Below are 19938 nucleotides of genomic sequence, written 5' to 3' on the forward strand. Positions count from 1 at the left end.
GATCAAAAGTTGTTGCTATAAATATGGATTGAATATAGATTGAGACAGAAAGGACTAACACTTTCAAATGAAGTGTCAATTAATATTCCAAATTTATATTAAATGTGCTTGAAGTCTTTTATCATTATTTAATGTTTTTGAGTGTCAATAAAATGAGAAATGAGTACGATGTAAGTTACTGATTGAAGTAAAAGACATTGTAATCACAGATTATATTGTGACAGCTGTCAAATCGAATAGAATAAATGTGTGTTTTGTCTTAAAGGAAATCAAAACCAACGAATTTAATATTTTTCTGCACAAACATGCAAATAATTTATTTTTATTTTGAATAATATAATATTTAAATTTTTGTTTTTTTACTATTTTTAATATAAAATATTGAATTTTTAAAATTAGTACATACATATATGTTAACTTTAAAAAAGTTTTAATTTGTTATTCTTTTTTTAAGGACATTAAGGATATTGCCAATTTTGTTTGCATTAATATGGTTAAAAATATAAATTAAAAACAAAAATTACAAATTAAAAAATGGTAAAAATATAATTTTTAGTTTTGTGCTTTAAATTTTCTTCCTTTTCTTTGGTATTTGTGGGGGGATATTTAAATCCTTTGTCTTATAGAATAAAGTTTGTTTTGTATGAAATAAACATAAACATTTTACAAGGCAACTTATGAATTAAAAGAATATGTAAATACTCAAAAAAAAAAAATATACATCACTTAAAATTATAATAATGTACAAAGAAAATTTTTGAAATTTCAAATAAAATACCGTTATTTTTTTACAAAATACAATTTATACAAAATTAATATAAAAAAAAATCAAAAAAAACAAAGCGAGATATGAAAAACCTAATGTTTCTATTTTTAATTTGAATAATTTTTGTTTATTACTTTGAGGTGGAATAAAGTGCTGTATTAATTGATAAAAGTTGATAAATTATTAGAGGCTTAAAATTTTCTTGTACATCTTTGTATCCTCGTATCAAAATTGGTAAAAATTACATAATTTATTTTATCAAAATACTGTAAGTGATCCATTAAAATTTAAAACTCAATTCAAACTATTTAAAAAACCTTTAAAAGTTGACAAAAAGCCCTTTTTTGAGTTCTAATGGATTCTTCGGTCAAATCGTTAAACTTTAATTAAATACACTCAAATATTAGTTTTAAAACCCCTATCGTGCCAAATTACAAAAACATCAATAAATTCAAAAAAGCTGTGACTAGTGTTGCACTAAATTTAGCTTAAAATGTGTGTTCTTAATTTTCATAAATTATCATCGCTCGTTCGTTTCTTTTTCTTTCTATTTTTAAATTCTCTTTAAATATAAACAAAATGCCCTAATCCTTTTTGTGGATCGTTATTAACCACCTCCTCGCTTAAGGACGACGACGATGAAGTCAATCCTGACGACGATGATGATGATGTTGATGATGACGACGTCGATGACATGGACACCAAACTATTTCCATTCAAATCACTTTCGATTCTAGATGAACGTCTCAATACCATACTTTGTGGCCTCTTAATGGTTTGTGATGAAGATGACGACGATGATGATGATGATGGTTTTGGCTTTGCGGGCAGAGCTGGTGGTAAACGACTCTCAAAACGGCCATTCAAATGGATATCAAGTAGTTTTTTATCATTGCCCAAGGACGAAAAGCAATGCCCAACAGTTCGGATTTCACGGATATTATAGACCGGATTGTATGTCTGCTGTTGTAATTGGCGTTGGGCTTGAATGAGGGCGGAATTTTTGTGGCAAAATTCACACGATTTGAAGCTGTTTCGACATTTCTTGCAATCGATTTGAAAGGAACTCCTTGCAAATGGTGAAGTCGTCGTCGATGACAACGACGATAGGGAAGAGGATGATGTCGATGTGGAGCTGCATGATGACAATGAAGATTTACTAACCGAGCTTGTAATCGATTGGGTATCAATGTCCTTGGAACAGGATACGTTTGTGATAATTCGTTGTGTTGGTGCTGTTATTATCGTTGTCGTTTTCTCATCGTTGTTATTGTTGGATACATCGGAAATAGAATCAGTTGACATATCTAGCAATTGTGTTTGTTGGTCGTTGACGTTGTCGTTGTCGTTCTCATCGTCGTTATTGCAATTTGTATCCTTCAAGCTACTGGAGGAGTATTCATTGAGAGACGTCAACAATTGTCGTCGCCGGGGATAATTTGGATTGCGGCGCACCAGAAAATGGCAGGTTTCACCCCTTTTCATACGCTCTGCCTGGGCTCGGAGTGGCAGATCGTCTGGATGTAATTTTCGTTGGTACTCTTGGCCAGGACATACCTATCAAATACACAAGAAGCACAAATACAATTATTATGCGGGAGTTAATGAGGTTGATTTGATGATAAGTCTGACAGAGGGACAGATGGAGGGAATATAGGTGGGATAAGAAAGGACATTCAGACAGATAAATGAACAAATATGTATACAAACCTCGTAAATAGAGAACTGCTCGACAGGTTCCATGGAATTGTAACAAGACAACAAAAGAGCCAATAATTCATCAGATGATGTACCTTCGGATATGACCAATGATTTGTATTGAGATGTTGGTTGAAGTGCAGATGTATGAACACGGATTAGGCCACCAGGTCGTAATTGTAGACAAAATCTAAAAATCAATAAATCATCGATGAGTATATTAATTCTGAGAACTTATGTAATTATCTGATTTTCTGTATTATAATGATACTTACCTTGATTCACCCTTTGGATGACAAGCTTGTAGGATGGCTGGTCGAGTATCATCGTCTAGGACGAGAATTGTTTTGACACCTGCACGTCGAACACTCACCTCCATTGACAGATAGAATAAACGTGGATCTCGATGTCGCATTTTGAGTCTGAAAAGAAAGAAAACAGAAAATGCGTTATTAGTAAAATAGAATAAAAAAGGTTTACTTATTGTTGTCTCTATATAAAATGTATGTAATTTAAGTATTTTCAAGGCTAAGGTAAAGAAGTTTAAGGGAAAATGTTGGTGTACATTGGTTTTGAATTCGCGCAGTACGGCTAAAGAACGAATCTCAGTACCTGACACTATGACAAAGTTTGCCTGGAGATATGCAATTGGCTACTAAACTTTAACATACTCCGTTTAAATATCGGTAAAAAGGTTGAGAAGAGGAACATCACAACAGTATACAAGTGAAGTAAGCAGCTCAACAAAAGGGTGGTTTAATTTTAAGGCCTGATGCTGAATGTGAACCACGCCTTACCATCAAGTTTTTTTCTGCATTTTATTTGACATTTCTCAATTTAAGACTTATTCAATTCTAACCATGAACAATCGACCAACGCGTTAAAGATATTCAGGCATATTATGAAAATTGGCGTTCAAATCAAAATGCATACCGTGCACTTCGTGATTTTTCGGTCAATTTATTCGTCCAAATGTGCGTACAACCCAAAGGATTGTGCAAATATTTGAGCAAACCGGGTCTGTAGGAGATGTAAAAACTCTAGGCAGTTACTGTGCTTTTGCTCTAGTGAGATGATAACGAACTTTTTATGGCCCGAATTCCAAGATAGGATGTGGACGAAATGTGGTTTCAACAGGACGGTGTCACTCTTTTGCTCTACAAATTCAATGGCCGTGTTATCTTACGTAGTGGCGGTGTACGTCGATAAGCCAGCAACAATTCAAGAGCTAAAGAATGAGATACTAAGGTACATGAACCATTTATAATTTATGTTTTATTCAAAATCAACATCAGCTCTTAAAATGTAACCACCTTTTAGTATATTTTTTCTTACGTTACGTTCATTGTAATTATTGTTTGCTTTTACTTTATTTGTTTATTTGAATAACAAGTCTTTCGAAGGCCTAATTTAGAATAAAAGTCAGACTTTAGGTAGCGCATTTTATCAAAACAAACAAAAACAGTTGTACACATTGTAACTATACGTTATGTTACGTTTACATTTTATGTTTTCCTTTAAAGTTGCAGGTACATTTAAATAAAGTTCCTCGTTGAACATTTAACGAATCGAATAACAATGGCTACTTCTATTTGTTTATTTCATTATAATTCTACTTTAAAGTTTTTTTGTCCTATTACGTTAGGTTTTTGCGTTCAAATCCTTACGTTAGGTTCGATAACAATTTTTTTGTATTTTGTTTATGTCATTATAATTCTAAATATATTGTGTTTATATCATTATAATTCTACTTCAAAGTTATTTTGTAATGTAACGTTACGTTTTTACGTTCAAATCCATACGTTACGTTTGATAACATAATTTTTGGATTTAATTTCTATTCAACATTTATGAGCTACATTAAGTATATCCGCATTACTCATAGATCATTTATTTACATTGAACTTTTTACGTTACGTAACGTTTCTTTTTATTTGATTTAAAAATTTGAATTATTTTTATATATTTTTCATTTGGGAGCTTCTTACTTATATTATGTTAATTCTTTTCTTAAACTCATTTACGTTTTATTTTAACGTAATCATTAATTTTTAATTGCATTACGTAACTTAAACCTTTGTAGCCAAAAATCAAAAGAGGCTATCATTAACTTTTACCTATTTGCTCAAAACTTTATTTCTTAATTATTTAAAAATCTTTATGTTTTTATTACGTAACGTAACCGTTTTAAATCAATCAATCCAAGGCTTCATTACTTTACATAATATTTAATTCAATATAAACTATAAGGATTCTCTCTCTCTCGAATAAAATATAAGCACATATTGTGTATACGTTATGTCAAAGGTCAAATTTATTAAAATGTGTCCCAATGCCTAAGTGTGTGTGGTTTGCTTAAACTCTTGTATTTATGGCTTCTAATGAACCAAAGAAAGAAAAAAAATGAGACAAATTGTTTCAAAGTTCATATACAAATCCTTTTATTCACAATAACCTACCTACATGCAAATTTTATATATTTTGTCTATAAAACCCTTTTATAAGGATTAATTTAAAAAGCACACATATCTTGATACGTCGTTATTCATGCGTTCAAAAACTTTGTATAGCACTCAATAGAATACACTGCACGACCGACGCACGACGAACAAGATGACGCCCTTAAGCCAATGATGACTTATAAGATCAATTTTTTATTCTAGCCTTTTTTGTTAACTTGGCAGACGTCGACGACAATGTATCTTACATGGAATATTAATTCCACTTAAATCTGTATCTTTTGGATTTTGTTTCTAAATCTATACAAGATGTTGTGTTTTATGTGTGGGATGAGGAGTTCAAAGTTCTTATGTGAACTGATTTATTATAAAGTATCTATGGACGGGTATAGGGCATATGTGAAGTTGCTTATGAATTTACATGACACGATGCTTGAGCTGTGAAGAAAAATGAAAAGAAACAACTGTCAGACATATCGCATACGAATGTCAAATTAAAATGAGAGTTCGTTGGTCTTAAATTATTATCGTCTATATAATAATAATTGTCTTAAGTCTTACCTTAAGGTAAGACCTGCTTCTTCATAGGTATTAAAAAATATAAGAACAATAATAAAATACAACCAAGTGACAGTGTTGATGATTCTCTTAGAGATGCTTAAGCTTTATGATGTTAAATGCATAAAACCCTAAGATTACTTTTCTTTTTAGCTTGAATTTGTTCTTTGCATTTAAAATTGTAATTTGTAAAAGAGACATTTTGGGGGACATTAAAAAAGACTTTTGTAGGTCGTAACCTCTATATTCATACATTCTTTGTACGTTAAGAAAAACTCTCACAGAATTTATACGAAAATTGTGTATTAATTTATGCAACAAATTTTCTTGTTGACTTTGGTTTTAAGGTTCATTAACACCGATTTTGAATTCTTTAGGCATAAAATAAAAAGTATACTCAAATTTAATTACCTTCTTAACAGCTGTCCAATAACCTCCTTGCTTGTTGTATCCCATTGAATACCTAAAGTCTTATATTCGATGTCAATTTTTAAACAGCTGGTAAATACTTTAATGGTTGTCTGAAAAGAGAAAATAAAATAAAAGTTTGTATTAATTTTTTGATGTTTAAAAGAAAATTGACGTTTGGAAATGAACATAGATGATAACTTTAAATTCCATGAGAAAGAAACTGACACATTCATTCAAAAGACATTTTAAGTCTGACACTTGACAGCGGCCATGTTTTTAGTGAATTTACATCTGTCAAACAAGCTGTCACCTATTTAGTCTAAGAATTAACATGGGAAATAACTTTAAATTACATGAGAATGACACTGACACAATCTTTCAAGAGACATCTGAATTGTGACACTTGATAGCAGCCATGTTATAGATTAAATTTACATCTGTCAAATAAGCTGTCGGTTATTCGGTCTATATCACTCAATCGCAAAATTTAACTTTAATTTCCATGAAAAAGAGACTGACACATTACATATGTATGTCAAATTTTATGGGACGTATTCAGTCTGAAAATCAAAATGTACGAGAACCTTAAATTTCACTAAAAATAAACTGATGCATTTATTCAAGAGACATCCTAATTTTGACACTTGTTATCGGCCATATTGTTAAAGCTTCATTTGTCAAATTTTTCTGCCACATATTTATTTTTGGCAAATCAAGAGTTGTCATAATTGCACATTCTGTCATCTTTTCAAGAGACATCTTAATTTTGACACTAGAAAGGGGCTATATAGACGATATATTTTTAAGGTTTCCTGTAAAATATTTAGTGTGATAATCAACATGGATGATAATGTTAGGGATGACAAAGAATGTGACTCATTTTTTTAAGTGATATCTCAAGTCTGAAACTTAGTAGCAGCCATATTGTTAATCTTCATTTGTCAAATTTGCTGCCACATATTCAATTTGTTTTTGACAAATCAAAATAGGTGAATAATTTATATATAAGAGAGAGAAACTGACACATTCCTTTAAAACATCTCAACTTTGACACTTGATAGCGGCCATACTGTTGGTCGAAGGTATATCTGTCAAATTTTCACACATAAAGTCTGAAGTCATGGATGGTAACTTTGAATCCTTTTTAAATAGAAACTGATACATTCTTTTAAGAGACCTCTTAAATCTGACACTTGATAGCTGCCATATTGTTTACATACATACATGTGTCAGATTTGCTGTTACTTATTCAGTCTGTTTCAACAAAATAAACCTTCAAGAGAAATCTCAGTTTTGACACTTGATAGCGGCCATATTGTTAAAGCTTTATATGTCAAATTTTGTTGTTATATAAGTATGAAAATCAACATGGATGCTAACTTTAAAAAAGAAACTGACACATTCTTTTAAGAGACATCTCAAATCAGTGGTCATGGTATTTTTCGAATTTATATTTGTCAAACTAGTTGTCATTTATTTAGTTGATAGTGTCAAATTACAATGGATGACGATTTTTAACAAAAAAATGTGTTTAATGCATACAATAAAAATTAATAAAATTAAATACAAGATACTGACACATTTGAGTCTTGAAGTGAGCTATTACCTTAAATGAACTCTACTGGGTGAATATTATTTAATGACTTCAAGCTGTGACAACGATTTTCATAGCTAGCATAGTCTCGCTTGAGAAATTATTCAAATTTTCATATAATCTTTTTGTTTTTCTTAAATTGAAACCATCGCTCTAAGAGACTTGTTCTATATTAAATCATTTACAAAGTGCATCCTGTTGTTATCTTTCTCGCTACCTACTGAAAGATACTTTTTCTACTTCTACATCTACCTACATTCAGATACTATACAAAGTTAATTTAGACCCGGAAAACTACAAACAATCTAAGTACATGTATCTCTCTAAAATGGGGTAAAACAAAAGCCCACCAAATGAATACAATCACGCATATTAAAAAAAGGGAGTAGGTAGAAGGATGGAGTCAATTTAAAAACAAAACATAGCTATAAGTTAGGCTTATCCAAACCTACTCGTGACTTGAAATAGACCAAAAGTTAATATCAGTTTTGTTTAAAATGAAGAGAACTACAAAAAAAAGAACATCACGATTGTTTTGTGTTGTAAATTAGCACAAATATTGAATCTAGAACATGATTTGCACAACAATAAAAAAACACATAAGAGATTACGATCCACATACATTCCACATAGACGAAATACCTAAACAAAGCCGCAAAAATACAGGATAAAATGCAAATTGCATTCACCTACTTCCGGAAGAAAACCTATAAAATTGTGAATCCATTTGCTTCCATACAAATGTGATTATTTCAAAGGATCACGCTAGCCTGAATTTAGTTCAAAAGTCCATTAGACTTGAAGTTTATCTTTTTTTTTTTTCTTCTATTACCAACTATAAAATTACATTTTTATAGAAATCCAATGGAAGAATCTCACGTAATGTTTGGAATTCAAAAACAAAACAAAAATAATGAAAGATAAAAAAAGAACACACAAAAGGCTTGAAAAGATGATAAAATGATGACAGAAATGTTGATGATGTTATGTCACGCTATATTTCTCCCAACACGAAAAATAAAAAGGGCAAAGGGTTTTTTAGAGTCAAAGGCAGACATAGATACTTTTCATTCAGGAAGTGGGCTATAGCTAAATTATTATTATTATTATGATAGCGCGATGACTGAAGGCATTTCAAAGAGAGCGTCTGTGTAAAAGATGAAGATTGAAAAGTATCTTTTCCGGCAGCGAGGCGCAATACGAGCATAAAAAGTATATCCAGAGGTGATGAAAGTTGTTGGAAAGATGCTTATGTTATGACGAATTTAGAGCCTATTTTGAGATAAACTCTTAAGTCTTTCCGAAAGACATTCTATTATCTTAAGTTCGTGGGGGTTAAATTTACTCCTGGCCAGAAGAACAAACGAAACATATTCGTTTATGGCTCATTTGGCATTTAAGTTATTGCCATTATTTTTGGTGAACCAATAAATTTGACATTATTTGAAATTTATCGACTTGTCTTCAATTGCGTATCTCTGTCGCATAAAATGAAGAAGGTAATACCTACGTAAGTATTTTAACCCTTTTTTTCAAGACATGTAGATAAAAAAGAAACCCCAAATATCTGTGAGGTCATAAAAGGAAGAAAAACAGATTGAGGTTAAAAAGAAGACAACACCAAACATAAAATATTCAACTAAATTAGGATCCACTTTAATGGGAAGTTGGGGTCGGAGGGTCCTGTGAGGGTGTATCAAGTACCTACTTAAAAACAAGGATTTTTTATAGACTTCTCCCTTATAGACGTTGAAATCGATAAGGGCCAACCTTTGAAGAAAAAAGAATTAAATTAGAATTCTTGAGGGAATCAATTTTTTAGTCTTTATGTGTGGGCGGGAGTGTTTTTTTTAGTCTTCATCTTCTTTTGAAGATGTTCTATATTTAATTTTGGGTTCATGGAAGGGGGGAACCTTATTAGGAAGATTTTTCCAACTCTTTTTTTACTTTGTGATTTTTCTACTTATTTCGAATTTATATCCAATTTTATTGAATCGTTCATACGGCTATGAAATTAGGGATTTGGTCTTTTTGATAAAAAATACAACGATATGAATCAAAAATAAAGAATTTGCAGGTGTTTTTTTTTATCTTGAAGAAAACAAACAAAATCCTTACCTACTTCTTGTGGATTGGAATAAGGATAATTTGAGAGAAGGAAAAAAAGGTCAAATAAATTATCTTAATCGCATTTTGAGAAGTTAAAGGAGACTTTTTTGTTGTTTCTTCTTTTTGTGACAAAAGTTTTTCTTATTTTTCTTCTTTCGTTTTTAAATAAGGGATATTTTTTGTTTTGTATCTTTTTCCTCCTGAAGAAAACTGCAAAAAGAACAAATTAGGAAGATAGTGGTGTTCACGTGGAAAAGTAGTAGAAAATTCAATTATATGAAATAAATGGAAGAAATATCATTTCGAAATAGCATTATTACAGGCTTAAAATAGCTTAAGGTTAATAAGTTTTCTTATTATCTATAAATAAAAATGATAATTTGTATGGTTTACTTATAGGACTTAAACAGCTTTTGATGGACCAAAGGCATTTTTTAAAAGTGACAATCGAAGTCTGTTTTTATAAGTTTGTTTTTTTTTTTTTTAATTACTTTGACTTATACAAAGCATTGATGGATTACAAACTCTGCGTATGTATACACTTGCTTAAGATGGACCATCGTAGCCCTATGAAGACGAAACGTTAGAATTTGAGTTCTAAGCAAATTCTATCCCATGTATTCTTGTGGATCTGGTAAAATGAAGTCCATACCTTGGATAGAGCGAGAGTGATAAAAGAAAATCTGAAAATCTTTAGACCAAGGTTTGAAAAATTCTAACAAAGAGTTGGCTTTACTAACGATCGAATTAATATATGGTCCGTGGAGACACTATTTTGAAATCAAAAAGAATTCCAAGATCTAAAACCATGTTTAGAGTACTGCGATATTGTATAATCAATCGAATTAGCAGTACGTCTTTTCGAGAAAATCATTGCTTGATATTTGATTATGTTAAGGTTGAGCCCATTCTTATTTGCACCAAATAACAAAATTTGTAATATAATCTTATAGTAGGGATTGTTTAGATATTTAAAGCTTTTAAAGATTGCCATAGCATCCGCATATACTGTATCGTACACCAAGCGCTATATCATTGATAACTACGATAAAGAGTTGTGGTCCTAAATGACTACCCTGGGGAACTCCTATTTTTGCAATGAAAGAATTGGAGAAAGAACTTTTGAATTTAACTTTCTATAACATATATTGAAGAAAAAAACAGAAACGCCTTTGAGAAAGGTTTTTATAATTTAGTTTACAATGTGGGCTATTTAGAGGTTTAATTTTTAATCAGTTTAAGGTTTAGACCATTATTTTTGCATTAAATAACATAATTTTTAATATAATCTTGGAGTAGGGATAGTTTAGAGATTTAATGCTCTTGAAGATTTTCATAGCATCCGCATATACTGTATCGTACACAAAGCGCTATATCATTGATAACTACGATAAAGAGTTGTGGTCCTAAATGACTACCCTGGGGAATTTCAGTTTTTGAAGAATTGGAAAAAGAACTTCTGAATTTAACTTTCTATAACCTATATTGAAGAGAAAAACAGAAACTTCTTTTTAAGAATAGTTTTATAATTTTTTTTACAGTATGGGCTATATAGAGGACTATTTTTAAACCCTAGACTATTTTTTAACCAACAGCTAAATTACATTTGGAGTCCTGAAAGAGAGGGGATTATTCGCTTACACAAGGTTGAATTGAATCAGGTATTGAAGGCGCAAGGTCATTAGTTTCACTATCGCTCCGCGGTTGGGCCTAAGAACAGCTTGAATTAAAAAAGGATTTTAAGCGAAAAATCATTTAATCTAATGTGGTACACCCGCTTCCATTATTGCGGCTTCTTTAGCAAACAAAATTGTCGCATTTCCAGCACAAAAATCAGCACAAAAAGTAAAAGCTCAGTGTGGATTGTAGAGTGGGAAAATCGAATGTCATCAGTTATCTTGGCAATGTAACAATAGCCATTTTTTTTTAAGGAACCGTGATGTTATGTCAATATTCCGAAATGATTCGAGAACTTAGGGCTAATATCGTAGAAGGAGTCCAAAACAAACAAAACTTATGTAGGTCCCCAGACTTCTTAAGTTCGTTAAGTTCCCGTTGCGGGGCTTGCAGAACCACCACTACTCTTACGATCCCTCGAGATATATCTCAGCTCTCTCAAACTCTACCCAAGTCGTGCTGATACCACCTTTGTCTTCGCATAAAAGAGTTTGAGTTCCTGACAAGTTCTCACATGAATCTTAGTATTTGATTCGTTTGGGTCAGAAAATCTTCAAGATGTTTGGAAGACATGTATTAAAGAATATTTGCAGCTTTCTTGGGATAGTGTCTGTTACTTCCATAATGATGCTTCCATAAAGCGACATTTTAGCAGAACATATTTTGGACACCATTCCGAATGTAGCCTTTTTTATCCGATATGGATTGACACAATATTTCCAAGATATTTGAAATCTTCTACCATCTCTACTGGTTGTCCAAAAATATTAGCTTGGATTATTGAGTTCTAAGGCTCATCCTTTTAGGTTTTCTCATGGTGATTTTTGGTCTCAGAATTGTTGTTATCATTTCATAGTGATCCATCATCCTACCAGAGAAGAAGCATACATCGTCCTCGTAGTCCAGATTTTTGAAGAGAGATTGCAGAGTCTAATGAATTCTCTCATCAAAACGGTTTTGAAAAATTAGATTAACAGAGCCATTTTTAAAAATAAACTTCTATCTGGCCCTCTCTTTACATAGAATTTTTAAAACTGTTCGAGAATTGCGTTTCCAAATGTTCAAGTGTATTTCGAATGATGTTAATAAGGATTTCAATCGAACGTAGGCATGAAATTACCTAAAAATAAGTGAATGCTAATTTTTTCTAAGATTAAGCTTTTTAAATCTCATTAATTATTTTCTATTTTCATATCCTTATTTCCATTTATCTGTATGAGTACATTTTCGTCAGAGTTCTCTTAAACATTTATTTAAATTTTCAAGTACTTTCTTCTTTTGTTCTTTATTTCAATTTCGAGATCCGAAGATTTGTATCTTCAATTTTTCATCGAAAATCCTACATCAGTATGAATTCAATTAATTTTTTTGTTCAATAAAATCCCAATCACTCTTCATATAAAATTTTTCCTCACCTTACATATCAAAAGTCCTGATGGTATAAAAATCATAAAGAAATGCTTTTACCCCAGCAAATGAACCTTCCAAAAATCTTTAATCTTCTTATGATTTCACTGACACATACATGCGTACAAAAATATTTTGAATGATTTAAGTGCCTTAGGCTCGTCACTCACACACACGCACAAAGATAAAAAATATCCTTATCATCCTACAAGTAGGCAGTACTTACTTATGCTTATACTTTAAATAATTCAAACTCTCAAAAAAAACCTTCTTTCTAACGCCAATAAATTCCGAAGTAATTCAAATTTGATCACACACCTTTATGTGTGAGTCATGAGTATTCACCCCTCTCCCAGCAGTTATGTATGTATGTAATGTATGTATATATATGTATGGAACTTTATCCTTAAGTCAAAGCTAAATCCATCTTCACAAGGATAGGAATAAAGGTACCAACAATAATTTCAATTTATATCCCTGGCTCAAAGAATATTGATACCTTAAGTTGCATGCTATTTTATATACTTTACATGGATTTAAGTTTCGATATTTTTTCTGGTTATAAATCCATAACACCTTTTCGTGTGGTGTGGTGCTGACAAGGGGATATATTTTCATTTTTTTCAGTTTGTTGAATTTATAAACACGTATTCACGATAAAAAAGAATCTAAGCTAAACATACCTTGAATTTATAAAAACATCTTTCTCACTCCTTCTTGTCATTTCCTTCAATTGTACCATAAATCAGAATTAAATTAAATTTATATGACGATAAAAGAAAAATTATTGATGTCTTAGTTGCACGTTTTATTGTGTGTTGGGATTAATAATCCTTCAAGGAATTCTCATAGGCAAGTATTTTGGCAGCAATAACTCTCAGTCTATCTTACAATAAAAACGATTAAGAATTCTGTTTATGTCCATGTATTGCATAAATATAGGCGGTTAAGGTATAAAACTTATGTTATTGTGTTTTGCCTTTATTTTCTGTCAATTTATTGTTCATTTTAAAATGTTTACTATTTTTCTTCATGTACAGAAAATTCAATCCGAAGATTTGGTCTTAAAACCGGATTATAAGACAAGTCGTTGCATACTTTAAGGAGTTAAATTATTGTAAGTACTCTTATGCTAAATACTTGAAATGCCCAAATATCTGATATTTAAGTTTTTGAGTGATGCAATATTTCGAATGCTCCAGTATTTTTAATTTAATTAACACTTGAAAGTACTGGTCAAGTGATTCAAGTACTGAAGTTCCTAAATACTCAATAATTATACTACCCAAGTACCCAAATATGAGTATCTAATACTTGTACGGGAAACCTACGCATATTTTCTTGCAATGGGCTTTGTAAAAGTAACAGGAGGACTAGGATACTGAGGACCAATTGTCTAGTAATACTTAAGTACTTTATGGGCCTTACTAAAATGTTATAATTTAAGGAGAAAAAAAGTCAGATCCTATAGTTTTCTCGACTCGAGAGAAAAAATGTCACTTTTAATTTGACATGTGTGAAGTAAACAGATACAAAATATTCGTCCCACGAGACGAAAGTGACGTGTGAGCTACTCCTTATATTTTGTTTGAAGAATAATTTGCCAAAATTGACAATTTCACCACTTCCCTGAATATTTAACAAAAGTTTTACCAAAATGTTATAAATATTAAAACTTCTACTTTATGATTACGTGTTCACTTTCTTGACAACAACAATACAATAAAATCCGGACAAAAATACAAATCCCAGCATAAAACTATGCAATATTTTTAGAATTATTATACCCACAAAAGTATGTAGTCATTTTTTTTTTTGTTCAACAACTTTTATAATAAATATTTTATTATTCCTACAGCAAAAAAATAAAAGTAAATATATAAAAAATGATGTGTATCCGTATAAAGATAGAAAAAACGTGACCAAATCTATTTACAGGAAGTAGCGTAACTTTTTCCAATAAAACAAAATACATAAATCCAGTATGGTTTCATAACACGGATTTAAGGACATGAAATTTTTGTAATTCATTCTAACTTGTTAACACAATTGGTTTCGTGTGTTGTATAAATATATAAAATTTCTATTGTTGTAGATTATACAACAATAATTGTTAGAATTTAAAATTTCAATTCAATGGGCAACAAATAATAGTTTTTTTCTTGTTGTTGTTTTGTACAAAAGCCAAGTGTTTGTGTTTCAAAAACCATGAGCTGGAATGTTGAGATTATTCATGTGATTTTTGCCTTTTTGTTTTGCCTTACAGTCACGTTCATGTATGGAACTAGCTTTGGCTTTCGCAAAAAGGACGTGAATATTATCCTTTTTTTATTAGGTATATGTTAGATATGCATATCCCATAAAAGATTGAAAAATAATTTGCATTCAAGTGAAACTATGGCTTAGACAAAATAAAAATATTGGTACTTAAAATGCATGAACACTCTTCATAAGTTCATACAGGGATATGTTCATGAACATTCTATGTTTTGTTCATTATAAGAGGTGTTCGTCTGTTCGTAACTTCATATAAGCTCTAAGAAGAGTTAATTACATTAATTCTTTGGTTCAGTTTCGTCCTTATTAGCAGTCTACTCATGTGTAATGCTCAAATATGGCTTTAAATAGGGAGAAATGATAGGGAATAAGGAGGATTTATGATCCTAATTATATACCTTCTGTAGTCTTAAGTATGTTTACACATACTTAATAGAACTTTATAGGGATAGTTGAGGGAAAGAACTTGGTTTGTTATTATTTCCTTCAGTTATTTTCATTAATTTTTCTATACATTCTTTATTGAATATTTCTTAAATACTTGGAAATTCATTTGAAGGTTGAAAGCCATTTGCTGTGGAATTACGAGTAGCTAATATGTTCCACAACTTTTTTCACCAAGTAGTAGATTTTAATTAGTATTCGTAAAAAGTTAGAATTATCAAATTAAATTTGTTTACATTAATGTCATTTGCTTTGGAATGTTAAGTTTTTAAAACGTTCCACAACCTTCCTTATGAAGGTTTTTGATTAATTTCTAAATTTGAGTAAAGTTACAATTATGTGATTTTATTCCTTTTAAAATTTCATATCTTCAAAATAATTAACTGAAAATTTCCACGCTAAGTCAATGTCTATGAAAAGTTTTTTTTACGTTCCACCACCTTTTTCACGAAGGTTTTCTAATTAGTATTGGTAAAATATGAAGGAATTGAAAATTATCTGTTTCTATACATTGTAAAACGTCATATTTTAAAATTAACAAATAAATTATAATGTTTCACACTTAAGCCATTCACTGTGGAATGGAGAAATTGTTAATACTTTTCACAACCTTTTTCGACACAGTTTTCTAATTAGTATTCGAAAAATATGTGTGAAGTTTCATATCTTAAAATCAATAAATTAAAAATGTCCACATAACTTAAGGCATCTACTGAATGAACAATTATTAATACGTTCCACAACCTTTTTTACCAAGGTAATAGTAAAAATCAAGTGTTTTTATAATTCCTTTATTCCCATATCTCAAAATGAATACATTTTATGTTTTCATACTTAAGTCATTTGTTGTGGAATGAACAGTTTTTGATACTTTCCACAATTTTTTTCATGAAAATTTTCTAATTATTCGCTAAATGTAAGTAAGGTTAAAATTATATGTTTTCATGCTTGCTTCATTTCATATCTTAAAATTTATAAATTTAAATTTTCACCACCTTTCTCACGAATATTTTCAATTAGGATTCGTAAAATTTTAATAAAATACAAATTAACTTTTTTAAATTGCATATCTTAATGTCATGAAAAAGTGCTTTCTCAAAACTAGCCGTTCGGATTCGGCCTAAAATTGTAGGTCACTTCCATTCCTGACAACAGTCATCTTAATGTGTGAAGAGTGACATTTAAAATCACTTGTTGTGGAATGAATAATTTTAATACGTTCCACAACTTTTCTTAAGAATGATTTATAATTAGAAGTCGCAAAATATGAGTAAAGTTACAAGTTGTGTGTTTAATATAGACATTCTAAAATTATCTACCTTTAATATCATTCAAAATTTTAAAACTTAAGTTATTTGGTCTAGAATGAATATTTTTAAAAGCGTTCCACAAGGTTTTTCACAAATGTTCTTTGATTTATTAGTAAAAAATGTGTGCTTTAGACTTTCTTTAATTCCATATCGTAAAATGAATATATTTTATTTGTTCATACTTCAGACATTTGCTGTGGAATAAATAGTTAATAATACATTCCACAACCTTTTCACGAAGGTTTTCTAATAAATCTTAGCTAAAAGTGAGTAAAGTTAAAATAACCTGTTTTATTATTTCTTAAATTTCATATTTTAATATTGATTAACTAAAAAATATTCACATATCAGTCTTTTGCTGTTAAATAAATTCTCTTATTAATATGTTCCACAACTTTTTTCCGTTATGTTATTTTTATTTCATATCAAAAAAATTGATTTTTTTTTCATTTCTTTTTCACTTAACAAATTTTAGATGAAAAGAAAAACAGAAATTTAAGTTTTCACAAGTTTTCTTCATGAAAACCGGTGATAAGATTTTGATGTCACCTTTTTAATCATTTTTTGAAAATATTTCGCATAAATATAAATTTTGAAAGACATTTTTTTTTGACAGGTAGAAATCTTCACAGGAAAGGAAATGAAAAAGGGAGAGGTACCGATAGAAAAAAGCTGAGCAAAATTCAATAGCTTTTTGATGAGGAAAACGAAAGGAATGATTTTCACAAAACTTTTCCACATAATATTTATACCACTTGTCTAAAATGTCGTTTTTCCAAAAATGTTTATTCACCAATTTATATCTTTAACTAAATTATTAATTCTTTTTGAATAAATTATCCTTTCGGGTTAACTAAATCGAAAAAAAGAGAAATATCTTACATGTGAAATCGAATGTGAATACGAACCCAGAGTGAAAATATTGAATTTCGCTTGATTTAAAACTAATTCTTTCAATACCATAAGAAGTCCCTTATAACAAAATTTTAAAATAAAACTCATGCGCTTGAACTTTTTAAACATATTATCTATAAATATACAGAAAAGGTAAACTATCGTGTCCTTAAATTCCATTAAAAAACCTTTCTCATATAAGCTTGCTAAACCCTACTAGTCTCGGAAACACAATCGTAGGTATGTTCCTGCCTACATAAATTCAGCATTATATATTATTATTAATATGAATTGAATTTTCTGCTCATCAGACCAAAAAATCAAAATCACTCGAACGTATAGTTCGTCTTCCTACGCTTCCATGTTTTCTATTAAGTTGCCCAACTTATAGGTACCTAAATATAGTTGTCCTTTCATTTTGGTCTTATTCAAATATTTTTTTTCTCCCAAAAAGAATAAGAAAAAAAACACCAACAAATTCCTCTAAATGTAGTCGATAAAAATTTACGCCTTTTATTGAAGCGTATAAAATATCAACCCAAACTTGTGCCTTACAAAAAATGAAGAAGAAAACTTGACAAATTTTTAAAAAGAGAGTAGGAAGTTAGTCGTACAAACAATAGGCAAAGTCCTTCAAGGATATAATAGAGTGCCTGACACATGCCTATCCGTATCCTTATTGAAGCATATGTGTTTTTTACAGACATTAAGTCTTTATGTTCCCTTCTTTAAATCGAGGCACACTTCCCCACGTACCTTAACAAGATTTCAATTCCTAGAAAAAAGAAGTCTTTAAGAATTAAATGTGGTTTAATTCAGGTGAACTATAACAATACAAATTGATGTTGGATCTCAAAACAACAACAAACAGGAATCTTAAAAAAAAGTCTGTTTCCAGGAGAAGTTTTTCAATGATATTCGTGAAAAAAAAACAAGTTCAAAAACTTTTCTGTCGTTTATATTGACTATAACGTAACCCTCCTTGATCCAATCTGAACTTTTTACCCCCTGAACCCCGACCTACATATATAATGCAGAATAGCGCTGTCCTTGCCTTTGACATTGAAAAAGAAATTAAACTTCATGTTATGTAGGTTATAGGTTCCTAGTTCCTACGTGAGGGGTTGTTATGTGGGGCCATAACCCATAACCAAGTAAAGTCTTTTCTTAAATTCTATAACGTCAAAACTGATTGTGATGTTATTTTCGATGTTTTATAGTTTCCTTTGCACTTAAAATTGATTTCATCAAAAAAGTTTTTATATTTGTTTGTTGTTGTTTTGTTAATTCTTTTTTTTTCTGTGGGGACAAAGAAAAGGATATTTTTCGAGAAATTGAAAATCAGTTATGTTTTGTTGCCTTGAAAGTCACGTAAGGGTGATTTTTATTGTTTTTTTTTGAAAAACTTTACCATAAAAGAAAAACATTGAATTCGAAGAAAATTGGAAAAATATTTACGGAAGTACTAAGATCCTTTGATAAAAAATGTTGTTTTAAAGTAAAAAAAAACGATAAGAGCCAAAATAATCGGGAAATTACGTCTACTCGAGTTTAGGTATAAAAGAAAATAAAACCTCAGAAAAATTCAAAGAACCGCATTAATTTATTTGTAGTTAAGAAGTTTTGGTATTTTCTGTCGAAAGTTTGTACCGTTTGACGTAGATCGATGGATTATAAGATTCTGATTGTTTTTCGTTTACTTTTAAAACATTAAAAATATTGTAAAAGCTATAAATACAAGAATTTTAATGTTTTGAGTCAAGTATGTGTTCCAAAACATTAATAGAGTTGTTTAAAATCTCATGAAAATTGTTCTTAATGGAGTTTCGTACCTTTTTTTCGAAAGAATAACGAAGAGGAACGTAGACTTACTCCAAAAGTACGATAATCCAGGAATTAAAAGTAATGGAATTTCGTTAAGTTTTATCTTCTGTCAAAAGTTAGGCCTAATACAATTTTTAATTCAATAAACTTTACTTTTTGTACCCAAGATCTAAAAGAAAAGGGGACTTAGACTTACTCAATTAATACCATGTTCAGTATATTGAACGAAACTTGAACGAAAACGAAAATTGTTCTCGGAAAATATCAATTTTTTCTTTATCATCATAACATTTGTATCTCTTTAACTCGATTATTTTGATTTGGGTGGAAGACATAAGGGACTTCGGCTTACTCAATTAATACCATGTTAAATATATTGAACGAAAACATAACGAAAGCGAAAATTGTTTTCGGAAAATTTAATTTTTTCTTTTTCATCATAACATTTGTATCTCTATTTAACTTGATTATTTTGATTTGGGTAGAAGGCATAAGCATTTTCTATTAACT

The 19938-nt window shown here is 30.2% G+C and overlaps 1 protein-coding gene across 1 annotated transcript in view; it reads right to left on the reverse strand.

Moving 5' to 3' along the window:
* Positions 1–368: 368 nt before the first annotated feature.
* Positions 369–19938, reverse strand: part of LOC129940570 (uncharacterized protein DDB_G0271670) — a 79000-nt gene continuing 59430 nt past the window's right edge. Inside the window, exons 3-6 of the mRNA XM_056048948.1 lie at positions 5893–6002; positions 2740–2886; positions 2477–2654; positions 369–2323 (exon numbers count right to left, since the gene is read on the reverse strand). Of these exons, the coding sequence (XP_055904923.1) occupies positions 1331–2323; positions 2477–2654; positions 2740–2886; positions 5893–6002 (1428 nt within the window). The 3' untranslated portion in view covers positions 369–1330. The remainder of the gene's footprint in view (positions 2324–2476; positions 2655–2739; positions 2887–5892; positions 6003–19938) is intronic.

This window comes from Eupeodes corollae, chromosome 1 (assembly GCF_945859685.1).
Source record: "Eupeodes corollae chromosome 1, idEupCoro1.1, whole genome shotgun sequence".
NCBI lineage: Eukaryota > Metazoa > Arthropoda > Insecta > Diptera > Syrphidae > Eupeodes > Eupeodes corollae.